At 42.4% G+C, this 19,783-nt stretch overlaps 1 protein-coding gene across 1 annotated transcript in view; it reads right to left on the bottom strand.

Annotated features, from left to right (window-relative positions):
* The window catches only part of MAD2L1 (mitotic arrest deficient 2 like 1), a 321,640-nt gene that overhangs the window by 54,765 nt on the left and 247,092 nt on the right, over positions 1-19,783 (bottom strand). The window contains exon 4 of the mRNA XM_044061539.1: positions 8,174-8,277. Coding sequence (XP_043917474.1) covers positions 8,174-8,277 — 104 coding nt within the window. The remainder of the gene's footprint in view (positions 1-8,173; positions 8,278-19,783) is intronic.

Below are 19,783 nucleotides of genomic sequence, written 5' to 3'. Positions count from 1 at the left end.
GAGAGACAGTATGAGACTGTCCCAAGTATGAAGGGCTATCACTCTGTGCACTTAAGTCTTGCAGTCTGAGACACTGTGCTTAACTGACAGCCTATGAACTCAAACATCTAAATTGGATGAAGGCTGGACTTTTGATAGTTCACTAAGAAGATACACAACTGGAATATAGAATCCATGGTGCTGACTGGCTATGTCTTTGTGGAGGCAGCAAGGAGCCAATTATCCAGGTACAGAAAGACCTGAAACCCTTTTAGCCTGAGCAATGCTGCTACAACTGCCATGTACTTGGTAAACATCCAGGGGCAGTGGAAAGTCCAAAGGGCAGAGCTTGGAACAGATAATGATTGGCTCCCATCCAAAAGCACAGATCTCTCCTGAACTTCCTTGCATCTTTATATGATGGAAGGCTCCCCAAGATCAAGCATATCTAATTGTTCTTCCTCAGAGGTAGAACGAACTGCACCGTGGCCATCCAAAACTTGGTCTGCTTCACTTAACTGTTAAGTTCCTAGGATCCAAAATTGGTTGCAGATCCTTGTTCTTTGGCACAAAAAAAAATCTGGAATAGATCCTAGATCCATGGTCTGTTGGGACCTCTTGGATGACTGTCGGCAGCTTGTGAATCTCGACTGCTACCTCTCTTCTCTGAGGGGGTGAAATGGCTGAGGGGGACTTGGCATTTTCTCTTCACAGAAATAAAAATGAATTTAGCCTCTGGATACAGCTCTCAACACCAGTGCATCTGAGATTATAGCATTTCAAGTTTTTCGGCAGACAGCCAAGTGCCCCTCGACTGCCTCCAAAGTAGGGCAGGTATGCTGAAGGAGCCTCCCAGAAAAACTCTGCAAAACCTGTGGTTCTACAGACTATCTCTGCCACGTAAGAACCATCTGTGTTGGTTGCACCCCCCCCCCCAACTACAAGGGGAATCCTTAGGTGCCTGGAAAAGAATGCTGCAATTTCTGGAAAGAGATGCTTACCCCCCCCCCCCCAGTTACTAGTGAAGGTCTGCTGACCGAAGGCAAAGAGCATTCCAATGGCAGTGTCTTTCCATCCCGTTCATTCTTAGTTGAAGTGTCCTTGACCTACACTTATAGAGAGAGTAACCATGGAAATGCGTGTTGATAGAGAATGCCTTAAAGCAGTCCACAGAATTACATAAAGTCATCCAAGCATGCCGGTGCCCACAGCTTAAGATGTGCCACTGGATGCACTGGGGAGCAGGCGCATAGACACATGGGAAACAGATTGCATAGTCAAACTGCATCTTCAGTGTCTTCCAGTGCCTGTTGTGCCTTTACTGATACTTCAGACACAATGTCATGCTGAAGTATTATCAAATGAACCAAACAGTTTAACGCTTTAGGCAAGAAAGTCACTGACCTGTAGGTACACTTCCCTAAATGGTCAAGCACCCTAGATTCCATGTTTTGGGGGATGGCTAGAAGAACTTGCCATCTGGTGGTGGCAGCCACCAAAAAGGACATTTGAGGAACCATCAGTGAGTCCCTTACTCCAAAGTGACCAATCCTTTGAGGATGGATCAGGTTTTCTAGGGATAGTTTCCATCATATCCAGTTCTCTCCATATTTTCCAGGACACTGGGTCAACAAGCTCATCCGGAAGGATAACCACCCAGGATGTGGATGGGTCCACAACAAAGGCCTCCAAAATTACTAATTCTGCTAGAGGGAGCTTCAGTGGTCCAGCTCCCATGCTGACGAAGGATACACACAAGATCAACACAAATCGTGTATTCATGAGAAGACTCTGGGGGGTCCCCTTTTCCTTCCTTGAGGCAAGTATACTCCATGAGAGATTCCTCCGTGGAATACAAGTGCTTCCTCTTGCAGCAACTCTTACTATGACTCTCCTAGACTGAAGGATCCAGGGGAGAGGTGGAAGAGGCAGGGTGGGCCCTGGATACATGGTGACTTGCAGGCTTGGAGATATGGGCCATCTCAGAGCATTCTGATGCACATCCACAGATCTAGACCAAGACAAGGGAGGATTACCAGCTGTTGCACACCACTCCATCTCAGACCTGAAGAGAACCCTTTCAATGGCGAAGGCAGAGGCCCATGTTGGCCACCTGGAGTAGACAACCCTGGGATCAGAAGAACTCATGGAGCCACCCAACTCTATAGTCAACCTGACACAGAGCCAAACTGTCAAGTGCTGAGGCTCTGAGAGGAAGGGAATACTCAAACCCTAACTCAATCACGACCCCAGAACCCTGACCGCAAACTCTCAGCTCTGAGGTACACCAGGATCAGATAACATTGGAGTCGAGAATATTAAGATAAGGGTCCAATGCCTGAAGCAGCCAAGCCCTAGGAACCAACCAGGATGGTGGCAAGACAACTGGAGCCACAAGGCCCGAGTGAGAAAAAGCAACAGATGGTGCTAAACCCACAGTTAATGGATTCAAAGAGGCAGGAAGAAGCCCTAGCTGAATATAGGTCTACAAGGACTGCATCAGTTGCTCCAAAATCAGGAGGTCTAAGACTACTGACTGAGCAAACGAGGCCACTGATGAGTGCTTTGAAGCCTGTCATTCAGCATTTGGATCTATCAATCAGATCTGAACCAGAGAAGTTCAAAATCAAGGTGGACAGGGAAAGGATTTGGACGAAAACTCCCTTGGAGTAACGGGGAGAAAGGGGGAACAGACCCTACCTGAACTCTCCCTCTTAACCAAGAAGGGACTAGGTGCAATCAATGCAGGAGAGACAGATTTCCCCAAAGTTGTCATTTGGAGATCAGATTCGAGAAGACAGAACTGACCCTGGTGCCAAAGCAGCTGTAAAAGCCGAAGTTCAGTGGATTGTTGGATCCAGCTGATCAGAATGAGGGGAAGCTGCTCATTTATGATCAACCCTTGGCATTCTCCCAAGCCTTGAGGTCCTTCGAATTATTCTTACCTTGACCCACTCACCCTTGTCAGGCTTCTTTGAGGGAGAAGCATTTGAAGAAGAATCTCCAGAGGGCAACAAGCCCTTCAACACTAACTTGGCAGAACACTCATTCAGCACCCAGATCCAGAAACCAGTACAAATAGAGTAGGCTTCATCTAACTGTGAGGCACCGATGCAGTAAATGGAACAATGGTAAGAATCTTGTGAAGGCAGTTTGTGGCTGCATGCCACACACTTTTTGAAACTCTTCTTATCCATCAAGACCAGGAGAGGAACGAGAAGATGCGTCAACAATCAAGAAACTCTGCAAGAATCAAACCTTATACCACAAGAACAACTTACAGACTTAACCCAATCTAAATATAGACAGGATTAAAAAAAAAAAAAGGAGCGCACACACTGGAAAGAGACCCTATCTACCTAGGGAATACAACACTAAAGCTTTCTTTCAAGAAAAGGCATGAACACAACAGGGATGGAAAACTCAGACTCACAGCCCAAACCCAACAATAACTAATCCACTAAACACCAATTAGATAAGCCATAGGATGAAGCCAAAAGACAACATTGGATCATCTGTTCTTGTTTACCTTTTTACATCATAAATCTAACCATGCATTTCTCAGGGGGGAAACAAAACAGATTTTATGTTATTTTAAATAGCAAAGTGCTTTTCCTGGTTAGGGGTTGCCACAGCAGAACTCCTGTACGCTAATGATTGACAGTGGATTTACCTGCATGTCTAACATCCAGAAGGCACTCCAGCTGAGAATACAGAGGCAGTCATTTTATGTTATTTTAAATATTATACCAAAAAAGCAGTTAACCCAAGTAGACTGGTATCCACATATCTACATCACACATTTCATAATATAGCATTAAGGTAGAATCACTTTGGTGTTTTCTGAACCTTATAAGGAAAGTTGAAAACTAAATAGGAATTCTGGCATTTGTACATATAGACAAAGGTCAGATTGACTAACAGAAAGAACTCACTATAACAGATCTAAAGTAGTATTTATTACTAGGACTTCATATATAAAGCTAATTTCCACCAATGGTAATTTAGTGCTTAGGATGATTTAAGGACCCAAGAATCCTACCCAAGTAGGGACACATGTAAACTCAGTGGATCAAAGACAAGAGAAAGAGAAACAAGGTTAGCTAATGATACCCATGACAGGAGGGGACTGTGGAAGACAACCAGTACTCTGACAGCTTCTACTAAGTTCCTACACAGATGTACTATGTTTTTCATAGATCATTGCTATAGTAATCAGTACTACTGGGATGATTTCTCAGCCCTGGAAACAAAAGTTTAGCCCACAGTGTGGACTGATGACATCAGAAAGGCTGCAGTGGCTGCTATATCGCTAGTACTGTTGGTAGTTATCCTCAGTTCCTTCCAGCTTCTTTCCACTACACAGGAAACTTCCTATTCGTAATAAGCAGATGCCTGATGGGTCTGGAAGTAGAGGTGCACAGAGCTCTGCAAGTCAGACATCAGCAGCTAAAGTCATAATAGTAAGGACTACAACAAATGTGATCTATATAAGCATCATGTAACAAAATATACCTGCCATCAAAAATACAGTTTTGTTATGGCTTTAGGTTATGGATTACTGTATAAAAGGTAAAACTTTCATTCTTTTTTAAATGAAAAGTCACAAAAAGTACATGAATTTTAATGGAGAATAATTTTAAAGATCTAGTAATTCTCATAAAAGGTCATAAGAATGTCAAACCATTTTAAAGATTTCTAAAAGGAAAAAAATAGAAAATAGTATCATAAGTGCATAGATTTTATGAAAATGCTCCGTAGTAGCGAGTAAGACAATCTATGCAGTAAATCCACTGCAAACTCAATTAGATCGATCTACAAAGCTAGATGCATATGCCAGAATTTAAGAAAAATACCCCGAATTAAACGTCATGTAACACTGTTACATTTCCTGCAGCAATGCAAACAAGTCTCAAAAAATTAAGTGCAATGTCTAAAACATTCCTCTGTGTATTAATGTCCAAAGGTCGTGTGCCTAACAAACAGGAAATATTACATACAGAAGTCGTTCAGTCAGTTTATAACAAAAACACAAGTTTGCCAGTCTCAAAACAAACTTGTGAAACTGTCCAAGACACTCTTGCAGTCTCACCTCCAGCGTCTTTCTGTACCATTTTCCTGTCCTTATTCTAAACGTCTGAAGCCCAAAAATTCAGACAATAGAAATCAAATTCTCAAGCCATCCAAAATCACTAGCTACAAAGGATCCATTTAGTAAACCACCTTAAATGTTTTGGCCACTATACACTACAAATACTTTTACTAACTTAATATAGTTGCAATTTACACAGTCTTTGTATCCAATCTCTTTTGCTTTCTTTATTTCTGTGGCTTAATAAACCGTTGATTCAACAGTATTCTTACTTCTGAGAATATACAAACAAAATTACTAAAAACTTAACACACTGGGTTTATTTTCTTGTATTGTATACCTCTATAATATGTATCTGTCTTGTATATATACTTCAATTTGTATTATGTAAAATCTTTGACTCAAAGCTCAGCTGTTCTGTAAAAATTTATGTGATTGTTTGCAACAAATGTCAATAAATAAATAATGAAATTTAAATCCCAAGGTGGGAAGGGATTCTTCTCAAAACAGAACAGTATTATGAACACCTTTAAATGGTCGCTTAAACCAATGGTAGATCACAGTCTAGAATTCTACAAGGTTATGATGGACAAAACTGTCACAGGTCAAGACTTACAGCATCTTGAAATTTAATGCAATGAATGCCATTACATTATTGTGGGGAAAGTCACCTGTACAAAGCGCCAGACTGTTGAAGACTCAGAATAGAATAAGGAAAATTTTCTGAGATACCCCAAACCAGGGGCTTAACACAATTTCCATTTTTGCATATTCAGTCTTGTTTCCAAGGATCTTGAAAATTTCAAGATCTGTCAAATGAAAAGCCTCCTGATAGCTTCAATCACTTCCAAAATCCTTGCCAGAAAATTTAGTAAGAGCAAGGAATGCAAGCCAGGAGACTAGACCTGTAGCACTGGAGAGCAAAACTTCAGCCTGAACCAGGAGACTTGCCTGGAACCAAAGTACTTAACTACATTTCACAGCCACAGATCTATATATAAAAAAAAAAAAAAGTCTCAACTAAGACTCCGCATAAATCAATTAAAAAATCTAAAAGTAAAGCTGTACAACCCCCATCAATATAAACCAATGCAGAAAGCTCAGTGAATATACTTTGTACAATCCCCCAACTCCACTACTAATTATAGGATTTCTAGAATCACATGGATAGGCATTCACCTTTTCTGTTTACTCCATGTTATTTGACCTCAGAAACAGAGCAGGACAGCAAACTAATAGTAGGCACAATGAAGCATCCACAATTCAAGACTTTGCTTAATAAGAAATACCAAATTTAGAAGACGTTATATGACAATCATAACTTCCATCTCACCCACTATTGGGCAGTACAAGGAAGAGCTTTCAAATTTCTTTGTATTTTGCAGTTAGATATGAAGTCAGAATGGTGGGAAGAGACAAATATGTCCTAAAGGAGTCCCATCAAGTGAAATAACATGGCAACAAAGCAGGCCACAATAAAAAGGTAACAGATGTGGCTATGCTAGGAAACATGGGTGCATGGCACCTGCTCTCAAATGCAGGAATGGTGTCTAGACACTAGCAGCCAGCCAGACGGAATAAAAACTGTCAATAGAAGAAAAATGGTGGGTTGCAGCCTGCAGCTGGTAGTCCAACTACTGGATAACTGCATCTAGAGCAATCCAGAGAGTAAATACCAGAAAACTCCTGTATGCTTACTACTAGAAGATCCCACACTTTGGCCTAGGCATCTAGCTTAACATTGGGAGAAATGTGGGGAGACCATTAACAAAAATAACCCAGGCACAAATTATAGGGGGTCTTACACAATTACATTTTTGCCCACCCTCTGAACAATGGACACATCAGTGTGGGGTGTGGATGCTTAATGGCAAATCAGACAAAGGATCACATGGACATATCTTCCCCTCACCACTTCTCTGTGCATCCTACCCACTTGAATGGAACCCCATGGATTCCCACTTCTCCATAAGTTCCAGGAGTGGACAGATTCAGGCAGTAGCTTGTCCCCACAATTTGATGCCTGCCCCCCCTTCCTGTGCAGGAAATCAGACATCTCCATGACAGGGTGCTATTCACCCCATACCCCAATTCTTCTGACTCTGGTGCTCTCTCTGCTTACACCATTTTTCATGTACCCAATGCAATTTTCTTTGAACTTTTCATTGGACTCTTCACCAGCCTGAAACACCTCTCCTTGCATGTTCTACAGAATCACACACAGTCCCAATGGTATGACCTTACCAGAATCCAAGTACTACACTTTTTCTGTGGGGTCTATCCAGCAAGGATCACATCAACATTCTATTAACTACTACTACTGCCAGTCCAGGCCAGGCACATGCCCTCAGGTTCTTTTCCACCAGTCATCAGTTCTACTTTTTCCAGCTGACACCTCACATCATGACTATGGAAGATTATGTGCAGTATTTTGCAAATGTCTGCAGTGAACCTCAATGATCACACATCTATCTGCTTGTTTGGTTAACCTTCCAAGCCCTTTTTTAACCTATCATTCTCCACCACTGCATTTATCTATCTGATTCACTAGCAGAGAGGATTATCCTGTTCTCTGCTCCTTCAAACATGTCTGAATCACAAAGGAGTACTGGTCCTAGCAGACTCCTATGGTACTATAGTAGTCACTTCACTTACTCGTGATACCACCTATTTTTAAAAAAACTCAGTCATGCAGCAATTTAGTTCCACAGTCTCAGCAATTTCCCTAAATTCCTTCATAGTTGTCACTTCTGCAGGACGGAGTCAAAGCCCACATTGAAGTCTTAAACATCTACCTGTAAAACCTCAAAGTCCATCTGTAGTAATAATACTGGATCAGGTTTGACTTGACAGCTGTCTATGGCAATAAAGCCTTGTTGGCTGTTATCCAGGAGATTGCCAGAGGCAGTCCTAGGCAGAGATGAACACTTGGGAAGGTTTTACATATAGGACACGACAGAACCAGCAGTATCACAGCCAGCAAATGTTTAAGTAAGAGAATGCCAAGTGTCAACCTCTCACTCATGTAAGATGCCTACAAGATAAACACACACCAGGAGTATTTTTTCTACTCAGTCAAATCAATACAAAGAATATACTTACATGCAGTTTCGAGGAGAGGTAGAAATGTCACTGTAGCTGTGATTTGTCTAATAACAGATCTAATTTCATCCTGTATAGCTTTCTCTGATTTATCTCTTGGTGCACTGAAAAAAAAGTAGTTACTTAAATCATAATGAAGCTACCTCTTATTGCAAATTTTATCAGCTCAAAAAGCAAAACACAGCTATGCATAGCTTTTACGTGATAGTAAAGCAAGGGAAATGTCATATCATACATTTTGAACTTAACATTCTGCTCACTGTGACAGATTTTACCAATTTAAAACTTCCCCACCTCAGTTTTCTACCTGCATGATGGGGAGCATAATTTGCCACAATAGACAGGAGAACAGAAGAAAGAACCAAAAGGATTACACACTGCAGCAAGCAATAAACAACCAAAAGAAAAACAAGAAAAAGAAAAAATTACTGAGAATTTAAAGGAAGGACTTACCATTACTGACATTTGCTGCTTTCTTCTTTCCTAACTTCCGCCATGGAAACATGACATTTATATTATTTGTATTAAGATAGCTGTAAGTGAGCAATTACTAGGACAATTGAAATCTAAGTTTAAACCAACTGTATTTGAAGTAATGAATATTGTAACAGAGATAACAGAACTTTAAATGAGACATTTAGGAAAGGGTAGGAGCAAATTGCACAGAAAAAAATGGAAACTGCAGTAACAATACATACATAAAAATGTTTGGAGGAGGAATGAGGTTCAAGGAAGGTATGTATTGATTACACTGAACAAAAGAATATACATGATGTATTATGTTTGTAATTGAACAAATTAATATGGTTTTTCTTTTATATAAATGCAAGTTTATAGCCTATGTCAAGTGAGAATTCAATAAAGGTATTTAAAACAAACTAAGTGATGGAACAAGTCTTATTGGGAAAAGCCAAGAGAGAAATCCTCAAATCAGTGTAGTAAAAAAATCTACCTTCTTCCTCAACATGAAGTATCCTGACTGCAGTACTTCGCTAAGCAGTAGCTGCGCAAACCTTTGTAGCAAAGGTGTGTACGCACAGCAATACTGTATGCTATAAATCAGCTTAATTCACACTTTTTAAAATGATAACAGTTGAGTGAGTACCATAAACTACAGTAATGAGCATATTCTACATAACCATAGTCGTTCAAGTAGATCACTGCCGCAGTATCATACAAAGTGTGGCAATTGCATTTCAGGCAGACATCTGACCAGCCAGCCTGAATTTCAAGAACTTTTGCACATCTAGTGCAGGACCACCTTCTCCTGGGCACTGAATGTCAGTAGGACGTACTGCATAAAGGGGAGAGATGCCCAAGCAATTTTCAAGTCTTTGATGGATGACTGTGGCAGTTACCAATATAAGTGCAAGTTTATCAGCTTGAAAAGGAGGTTGAATGCAAATCTTGTTCAAGGGACATGAGGAGGAACTGAAAAGCTAATGGAGGCTCTAAATCAGGGTGCTACAGCCTGCCAAAAAGAGATGAAAAAAGGAAAGAGGAGAAGCAGCTTACACTGCACTGGTTTTCGACTTCTTGAACACCTACTGTGATGAGTACACTCACAAGCCTGTACAATGCTTATAAGAACCACTGCTATAACATCTTACAGAGCAAGTGGGACAAGTAGCAAAATCAAAACTTATTTTATTTATTGAATGAAACGGTCATAAAAACAAACATTGTTATATTATACTATTATTGCCTCATTTCACCAACCAATATATATTTCACACTGTTGGGCTTCTTCAGAAAATTGGAATAAAACAAACAGTATAAAATAGAAATAGGTAGAGAAAAGTTTGACAAATCAAATTAATTATTTCAAACTAATATAGAAGCATATGACTGAACTTTTCATTAAATCCCAGAGGCTCACATACAGAAAAGATTTTGCCATTTAAATCTCCAAGGTTAGAAACTTGTAAGATTTATTACAATCTCCAAAAGTTGGATAAAATCTTTCTATACCATAAAAAGTGCATCTATGCTCACTGTGAGGGATAGCTCAGACTAGATTTGAATCAAACAAACTAAGCATGTGATGAAAAGGTGACTACTGCCGCCAAAATGCGATAACCAGTGGCACACACAGTCATCCATATATGAAGAAAATATTCTAAGATGGCACCAGAAGGATGGCCTCTATTCACACCACTGGAACCCCAGCATGTCACGATAAAAAAGCACAGACTCTAATTTAACCAACTCACAAAAATGCAATCTGTTTCCAAGAGCACAAAAGGAATATGCACTGCTGTCCTGGCTACAAGTATCAACAGCTATCCCTGTAGCCCTCTTTCTCACTGCCCTGTGTTCCAGTGCTCCCTACCCCACAGTAACTGTCTTTCACACAAATCCTCACAAATAGTTTCAGGGAAGACTGGCAGAATTCTCCACTTCTTTCTTCCTAGCACAGCAGTACTGCCACGACTCTGGAATGCATGTTCCTGCTACTCTTAAATTCAGAAATATGAAATTGTAGACCTTAATACTCTTACACAATGTAGGCCCAAGAAATTGGAGAAAGGGAGCCACAGCTTTTTAACCATTGGCAAACCACCCTCCAGCCAAATAACTGACAGCAAAAGACCAGTCACAAGAGCAAAAAAGCAAGAAGGCAACAGTGCAGTTACAGATGAAATATGCAAAGTTAAGTGCACAGAGAAAAATAAATACTTGTTTAGACCGGGCGGAACACGTGAAGAATTCTCTTCTCTACAGATAAGCATTACTCCTGGCGCTCTTGCACTAAGATATTTTTGTCCTGACTACTCTGAAAAAGAATACTGCCTCAAAGTACAGATCTTTCACAGATCTGTCACCATGTTCTTCCAAGAAAAGTGAGACAGAGACCAAAGCTCGTATTTTTACATAATTTCCTCTTGAAGGAAGCCTTAAATCAGCATTCCGCTTGTTGTTTTGTTTTTCCAAAGCAAATATAACTGAACCTGTTCTGCCTGCCACCTATAATGGACAGGAGCTTAATTACAGAGACAACAGGGGACATGAAGATATAGGATTCTATACATCTACTACTGTCTACATTTTAATTTCTGCTTTCCATGGTTTTCAGTTACTTCTATGAAGTGGACTGTGACTACAGTTTATGGCCTGCTAGCACAGGTGAAGCAAGCACTTAAAATTACACACAAATATATTACAGATTGAAAATGTCACTCTCCCAGACAATGGGGAACTAATTCTGCACAGCAAATGCATTACCAATAGGAAAGAAAATAAGAAAAAAAAACATTTTAAAATCTGTTTCCCTTAGCTTGGTATCAGCCCTCATATCACTATCATTCACAATAAAGAAATGTTTTAGCAAAATATGACTTTAAATATCACAGACTTGCTTCTAAAATCCTTTTGCTGAACATCCTCTTGGTTTTCCCAATATAAAAGGCATGACAAGCACACAGTACAACAAATTAAATTTTATACTAGAAAAATCCATTAAAAAGTTTTAACTTTTCAACAGTTTGTATGCTCTCACTGAAGTGCTTTACAGTCCCTGCATGCAAAAGTGCTCTGATTATTCTAAATGTCACAACACTGACAATGATTCTGTATATATTTTAACATTTCTAAATTTTAGAATATCTATAAATTATATCTAGACTAAGATTTACTGCACTAACCACTGTTTTCTAATAATTTTTCTGGTAACCATCCTATTTACAGAACAAAGTTCATACAGCATCCCCTTCTGCAGAACTATTCTTAGACTTCCCTTTTTCTACTCTCATTTAGGACTTGTGCTGTAATCTTTCAATTCCTGCGGACAGTCCCTCGGTAAAAAATATTTAAAAGCAATACCAGTTTTATGAAGTAGGACCGCATTTTAGAATTATGACATTAGAACTGAACACAAGGTATACACAGCTGAGCATAAAAAGTATGATACCCAAGATAAATATCATTTGAGATGTTATTAGATAGAACAAGTCATTTTATTCTGTTTGTTATACAGTTCAAATCTAGCTGCATTTTGCTATTTTTAGAACCATTACTGTGGCTTCTGCTGAGTTGACAGATACTACTTTGCAACACAAAATTATTCTTTTAACAATATTAACTGTGGACAGATAAAAGGAACAGAAAAAAGGAAATCAGTTACTCTCATATATATAACATTTTGTAGCAACTTGAGAAATTTTGGTCTTAAACGCAGAGATCTTTTCCCCACATTAAAAATGAGTAACTGCCTTAAAAAGTTCTTTGATAAATTGCTAGCTTTACAAAATTCTATGAATATCGATGATCAGAATTTGATTTAATACAGGAGATGAGTGTTACATATTTGGATTTAGATGGATTATTTCAGGCGGCCACGGTGGTGCAGTGGTTAGCGTTGCTGCCTCACAGCAAGAGGTTCTCCAGTTCGATTCTCTGCTGGGGTGCCTTCTGTGCGGAGTCTGCATGTCCTCCCTGTGGTCACGTGGGGTTTCTCCAGGTGCTCCGGTTTCCTCCCACATCCCAAAGACATGCTGTAGGTGGATTGGACACTCTAAATTGGCCCTAGGTGTGAGTGTGTGGATGTGTGTGCCTTCTGTGGAAGGTTGGGTGCCGGGCTGGCAACTCGACACCGCAAAACTCCACTGCCAATCATGAGCAGACAGGTGATCCGCTGTGGCGACCCCTAACCGGGAAAAAGCCAAAATAAGAAGATGATTTTTTTTTTTAATAAGGACAACCATCTGTTGTAAGATTTCCAGAAAGGACTCCTGTAGGAATATGTTACTCTCCCCTTTGATAGTTGCCAATCATTTCACTACTGTTTGCTATACTGAATTCTAAAAATCAATAGGACTTTATAAAGCTGTTTCTGGTGCTGTAAAGGACTAATTTCTAGATTACCTTGCTTTACGTACTTATATATAGGTTCATAAGCACTTAACCAGGCTATTGATCTGTGCAGACATGAAATTTTTAGCTCTTGTATTTTAGGTGCAGATAACCCAGAGAGGAGTAGAACATTTACTAGCTGCCCCTTTCCACAAGTAACAATGGGCACTAAATGAGGGGCAGATTTGAGGTTATCCATTCATTCATCCAGCCAGCTTATGTTTGAATAGTCTAAGAGAAGGACTTTGCTTTATGTGGAGAGGAAAAAGATTTTAAATTAGTGGTATTTTCTTCAATGAATATCTATCCAGCAAGCATGTTCTATTTATGTTGCAACAGCGATTTAGATCTTGTGTATTTATGGCCCCACTGGACTTATGAAAGTGCAGCAGGTCTTGACAGGATAGGGTCTAGAGGCTTCTATACGAGGGGCACAAACAGCCCCTCTATCTTCTATAACACAGAAGTAGAAAGCTTAGAGACCATCCTCATAGTTAATGATTTAGGCCCATCTCAGTAAAAGCACTGCAGGCAGTCAAATTGTGTCAAATGTTTGGACAGGTACATACCAAAGGGGGTATTATACTCTATTAGCCTGATGAGTGTGGAATACAGTGGAATGATAACATCCATGGACCTGGATGCCATATCCTTAGTAATAACTTTCCTTTCTTTCAATAATGGATATGTGGTGTTCATTGTCTATATAGGCTCTCAGGTCCCTTACAAGGGACTTCTTGGTTGCCAATGGGTACCACTATACATTTCTTGGCATTCAGTTTTAATCCATGGTTTTGATACCAGTTAGTGGCTTGGGAAAGGGCTTCTTGGAAGATGCATCGCCTCAAGTTCATGATGCCACCAAGTTATACACACTTGCAAACTTGGTTATCCATTAACTCTTAACAGTAGATTTGACCTCTGAGAAATAAATGCCAAACATGAGTGGCCCATGGACTGAACCCTTGGTTACAAAGATAGTGTTAGGCCTTTTGGAGGAAGTACAACAGCCCATCCTGATTTTCAGGGTTCTGTTTATGAGCCAGTTTGCTATCCAGAGAGTTACACAAGAATGAACATTTAGCTGGGATAGGTTATCTACAATACTAGAGTGTGGGATTGTATTAAGTTGCCTTCCTCTATTGTTTCAGTAACCATCTCAAAGAAGTCAATCAGGTTAAGTAGGCATGATCTGCCCTTAAATCCAAAATGGCTTAGGTCAAGAGTTTGTACGTTACCCATGTCCTTATTTATTAATTCCATAATGATCCTCTACATAGCCTTACAGGCAAAGCTGGTGACACTTCTTGGTCTAAAATTTTCCAGGTCGGCTTACACCCCACCTTTGTGAAAGGTCATTACAACTGCTGCTCTCCATTCGTCTGGCACAAAACCTGTTTGGAGGTGAACATTGAACAGCCTCTGTAGGGGGGCTAACATCCTGTTTCAGGCTGGCCAGCAAGGAGCCTGGTATGTTATTCAGTGTCACAGAAGCAGTGCTCTTGGCCTTGGAGAGTACCTTAAGAACCTACTCATGGGGGGAGGGGGGGGTGAAGTTAGAGGTAAATTTATTTGCTAGTAGGTCTACTGGGTCAGAGTATGTAATATTTACTACTAGCCCTGCAAGGAGCTGGGAAGAGTTAAAGATTTTTAGCATACATAAAGATGAATCTATACTGGTCCTTTGCCTGGGTGGCATTTTTCATCCCATATCTGGCTTTGGTAAATTTGATCAGAGTCCAGCATGCCCCGATTACTTTAGAGAGCTTTTTTGCATTGAGAGTTATATTTGTAAGTGCAATGATTTTTATTATTATAGAGCTTGTTTATATTTGAGTTCCACAACAGGGGTTTATTTTGGAATGTGGTGTTGTATTTACTTCAAAGCTACTTACATGTGAATAGCAATACGCAGGAAAGGACTCCACATAAGATGTACTTACCATAACGTTCGATCTGAGTAGTTAGACTTCATTTATCATCAACCAGTGGGCTTCGGATCCAGACCGGATCAGAGACGGCAGTTCCACCAGCATCAGATCCGAGCTCCAAGCTCCTCCCCTTATCCATAATACCACTGCATCATCTTCCTTCCCTCAGAGCAAGTTTGCCACCAAACACATGAGTCCGATCAGCAAAACCCGACCCACAAGTAAAGACAAGAGGGGTGCAAGGATACTATCTCTTAGTCACTCAAGTGAAAGAATCCAGTAACAAAGCCCAGGGGGAAGGAGGGAGGGATGGCTGATGACAAATTAAGTCTAACTACTCAGATGGAACGTTATGGTAAGTACATAACTAAGAAGTTAACTTCATTTGGTCATCAACCTGTGGGACAGGGTCCCCAGCTACCATAACCTTGGGAAGCCCTCATGAAAGGATATCCCGGAGTACAGCAGAGCCAAAGGATGCTCTCCCTCTGAAAACCATGTCCAATTTATAATGAGAAATGAAACTATGAGATGAGGACCAAGCAGCCACTGAACAAATATCATCCAAGGATACTCTAGACCAAAAAGTAGCGGACATAGCCATAGATCTGGTAGAATGGACATCAACCCTGCCCAGAATAGGCACATCTATCTTTGTAAACTTGTAGAATGTAAAGGGAAATCCTTGGCAATTGTCACCTTGGAAACTGGTTTGCCTAGAAAAGGTCTGATGAAGAACACAAATAATTGGTCAGACTTGCAAAAGGGCCTAGTCCTGTGTAAGTAGAAACATAACTACCTATGTACATCTAACAAATGTAGATTATATCCCCCCCCCCCGTTCTGAAAATTTGGGAAAAAGACAGATACAGATTGATTTCCTGATTGATATTTGATTCTGAAGCCACTTTAGGCAAAGAAGGATTAGTCCGAAGTGAGACCCTCTCTATGAAAAATCATATAAGGAGGTTTAACAGGTAATGCTTGAACTTCTGACACTCTCCTAGCCAAGGTGATAGCCACTAGGAGAGCAGTTTTCCAAGACAAAAATTTCAAGACCACAGAGGCAGCCGGCTCAACTAACACCTGTAAAACTAAGGTAAGGTCCCAAGGAGGAGTAGGGTCCTTAACTGGAGGCCTTAAAAGAAAGGTACCTTTAATAAAGGTTTTGCAGAGACTGGAGGAAGCTAAAGACCCCATGTTTTCACCTACATGGAAATTAGAAATGGCAGCCAATTGAAATTTCACTGTAGAAGAGCTGGCCACCCTCCTGGAAAATGTGTGCTAAAAATTCATGAACCGCTGGCACTGGAGCCGTAAAAGGATCTAAATCCCTCTAAGCCCAGATAGAAAAACGCTTCCATTTACTACGGTAAACTTTTCTGGTAGACTACTTACAAGCTGCCACCAGAATAGATCTAACAGTGGAAGAAGGTCCAGGAGTCCTGGCAATCAATGGAACTGGAGCAACCAAGCTGTGAGCTTCAGATTGCCCAGGTCTTGAAGGGGAATCTCTGATGGGTGCGAATTAAGATCCGGGATCGGATCCAAGGAGGAGTTACCAGATGAGGCCACAGACAGGGAAACAAGATTTGGCAAGGCCAGAATGGTGCAATGAGGATGACTCTGCTCCCCAACAGACAAGTCTTCTGTAAAAACTTTGTCATGAGAGGTAACGGAGGGTAAGCAGAAAAAAGACCGGGAGGCCAAGCATGGACCAGAGTGTCTCGGGGGAGGGGGGGGTTCTCCCTGAGGGAGGGATCAGAGGAAAGAACTCGCTGCACTTCGCATTGGAAGGAGATGCAAAGAGATTGCAGCAAGGCCAACCCCACTAGAGGAAGATCTGTTCCACTACATAAGGATTCAGAGACCACTTGTAAGGTATTAGGTAGTTCTGCTCAACTTGTCGGCCAGTATGTTGGACTGACCCGGAATGTGCGTTGCTATCAGAAAACGTTTGGTGGAGATTGCCCATTCCCACACTCTCATGGCCTCTCAACAAAGGGGATAGGATTTGGTTCCTCCCTGTCTGTTGATGTACCAGACCACTGACATATGTCTGTCTGAATCGCAACAGTTCCCAGAGGAAGAAAGGCATGAAGGGCCTGCAATGCTAATAAGGCCGCACTCATCTTATCTCCAGAACATTGATATGCAAATTGGTCTCATCAGGGATCACGTGTCTTGGACTGTCCAGCCCGAGCAATGCCCCTCCCACCCTAGTCGGGAGGGATATGTGGTCACCGTGGCTTGGGGTGGGACTACAACAAAGGACCGTCCCTCTATCGCCGGAGAGAGTGTAGCCACCAGAGAAGGGATTTCCTGCACGCCTTGCTTATGCAAATTGAATGTGTCAATGGCCAAACCAATAAGGACCAATGGACTGCCATCTTCCACTGCAGAACCCGCATGTGAAGACGAGCACAAGGAAGAAGAGCAATAGTGGCTGCCATGGATCCTAGGGCTCTTAATACCACTTCGGCTGGGGAAAAGGGATACTGAAGGATAGCGAGAACATGAATATTTAAGCACCAAACCCAAGACTTTGGATTGCAAGGTGTCTATTCTCTCACCTATATAGTCCAGGACCTGAACAGGTTCTAGAGAGGACTTACTATATTTATTGTGATGCCCAGCAAGTCTGACAACTTCCGGAAATGATCCCTGGTTTGACAGAGTAGATGCCTGGTGGGAGCGGCAAGGAGCCAATCGTCCAGGTACAGTTAAGACCTGTATGCTTGAAGCCTCAGGTGAGCCGCTACTGCTGCCATGACCTTGGAACACCCTGGGGGCTGTAGTGAGACCGAAGGGTAGGGCCCAGAACTGGTAGTGACTGGCTCCTAGCCGAAAGCGGAGGAACCTCCTGGAATGTCTGTGCAGCTTTATATGGTAGTACGCATCATGGAGGTCAGTCAAGCACATCCAGTCGTTTTCCTGCAAATAAGGCAGGGTGGATTGCAGAGTGACCCATCTGGAACTTTTCTTTGGCAACTGACAGGTTTAGAGTGGAAAGATAGAGAATCGGCTTCAAGTCCCCCATCCTTTTTGGCACCAAAAAAAAAACCTGGAATAGATGCCTGATCCAGACTGATCTGGGGGGACAGGCTGGATGGACAGTTTGCTTAGCAGCTCTTGCACCTCGAACGCTGCTGCCTCCCTTTGCGAGGGTGGAACGTCTGGAATGTGCTTTGGGGTAAAGGGATGCATCACAAAGGGAATTGTGTAACCTCTGGATATTATTTGGATCACCCAACAGTCTGTTGACACTGACTCCCATGTCATCAGGTGCATCAAAACACCCCCCCCCCCGACTGCCTCCAGAGCAGAGCAGTTGGGCAGCCCTTCAGGGCTGCTGCACGGGTCTGTCAGAGAAAGGTTCTTGGGACCCTAAGTTCTTCGGACCCCCCCTGCCTCTGGGCAGGCGTCGGTCTTGTCCCCCTCTGCCTATAGAGGAAAAGGAGCCCAGTGTGTCCCGGGAATAGAGACTTCCGGAACCACATTCTTTTGCCCTCACTGATTCCTGGAAAAGGATCTTGAGGGTTACAGAAGCGGATCCTGATGGCAGACAGCATCCTTCTCACTCTGGACAAGTGTCACGAACAGTCTTCCCAAACATAGGGAATATTCGCAAAATACGCCTTGAAGGGTTCCACGAAATTACATAGAGCAAGGCGTGTTGCCTCATGGCAATGCCGGACCTGGCCTCCCGTGCCACTCCGGTGGCATAAGAAAGGAGGTGTATGGACGTGTTGCTAACCGCTTTTCAGAGTGGCCATTCACGTAGAGAAGGTGCGTTTATCCTCTGGCAACATGGACTCCGGGGGAGACCCAGTGCACTCTTATCAGGTCATGCTGAAGTCTGGTAACGTGGGCAATATAATTCAGCATCCTTATACAAAAGATGGCTGAAGCATAATTCCGCTTTCCAAGACAGTCTATCATCCTGGACTTTTGGTCCGGAGGATGGACTGTAGAAATCTCCAGAGCTAGTTCCTTTGTGGCGGCCGCTACCACCATGGCAACCACTGGGGACCCCTTGTTCCAGCTTGGTCTACCTACCGGGGGGGGGGGGGAGCGCAAAATTTTATCTGGACGTTTTGGAATTGGCTCCACATTATCCAGCTCTTTCCATGTCCTGGTGGTAATGAGGTCCATGGGGGGAAGAGACACACCCAAGAAGTAGATGGACCCGTGTCAAATGCCTCCAGAAACAGACTCGCCCGAGGTAGGCTTGTGGGTAGACCAACACCCCCACTGGTGCAGGATCTCCATGATGTCTTCGAGGGAGACATCCTCGGGGGTGATCTGGGGGACCCTTCCCCTTTCCTTCAAGTTGATATCCCCCGTGAGGTACTCAGGGGAGTCCAAGTGCCTACTCTTGCACTTGTGTTTGTGAGGAACCTCTTTCGGTGGGACTACAGCTTGTGGTTCCTCGAGGGGAACAGTCTGAGGCATGTCGAGCATGGGTTGTCCTTGTATGGGGGATGGCAGAAGACACACCCAGAAGAGAGGGGGTTGGGGTGGACTCAGAGGAGATGGTCAGGGGCTTCAAGCCATTAGAGAGAACAGTCTCCACCATGTCGAATGCCAAGAAGGAGAGCGCCTCCCGAGCCATTGAAGGAGTGGACGCTCTCCCCGGATCGGGGATCGGAGCAGAGCCTGAAGGCACCAAGACTCAGAGGGGTAGGCTGTGACCCGACAAATTCAGAGCCGAAGGAGAAAAAGCCAACCCCTCGGATTAGACGCCCAGGCTACAGCTCTGAGAGCTCGGATCCAACTTGGTCGGACCAGACGTGCTCAAGGTAAATGCCAGCATCGAGGTAAGACG

Source organism: Protopterus annectens, chromosome 2.part0 (genome assembly GCF_019279795.1).
Source record: "Protopterus annectens isolate FY-2018-M chromosome 2.part0, PAN1.0, whole genome shotgun sequence".
Classification (NCBI taxonomy): Eukaryota; Metazoa; Chordata; order Ceratodontiformes; family Protopteridae; genus Protopterus; species Protopterus annectens.
Note: the sequence above shows the minus strand (reverse complement) of the source record. Positions and strands in the feature narration are given on the sequence as shown.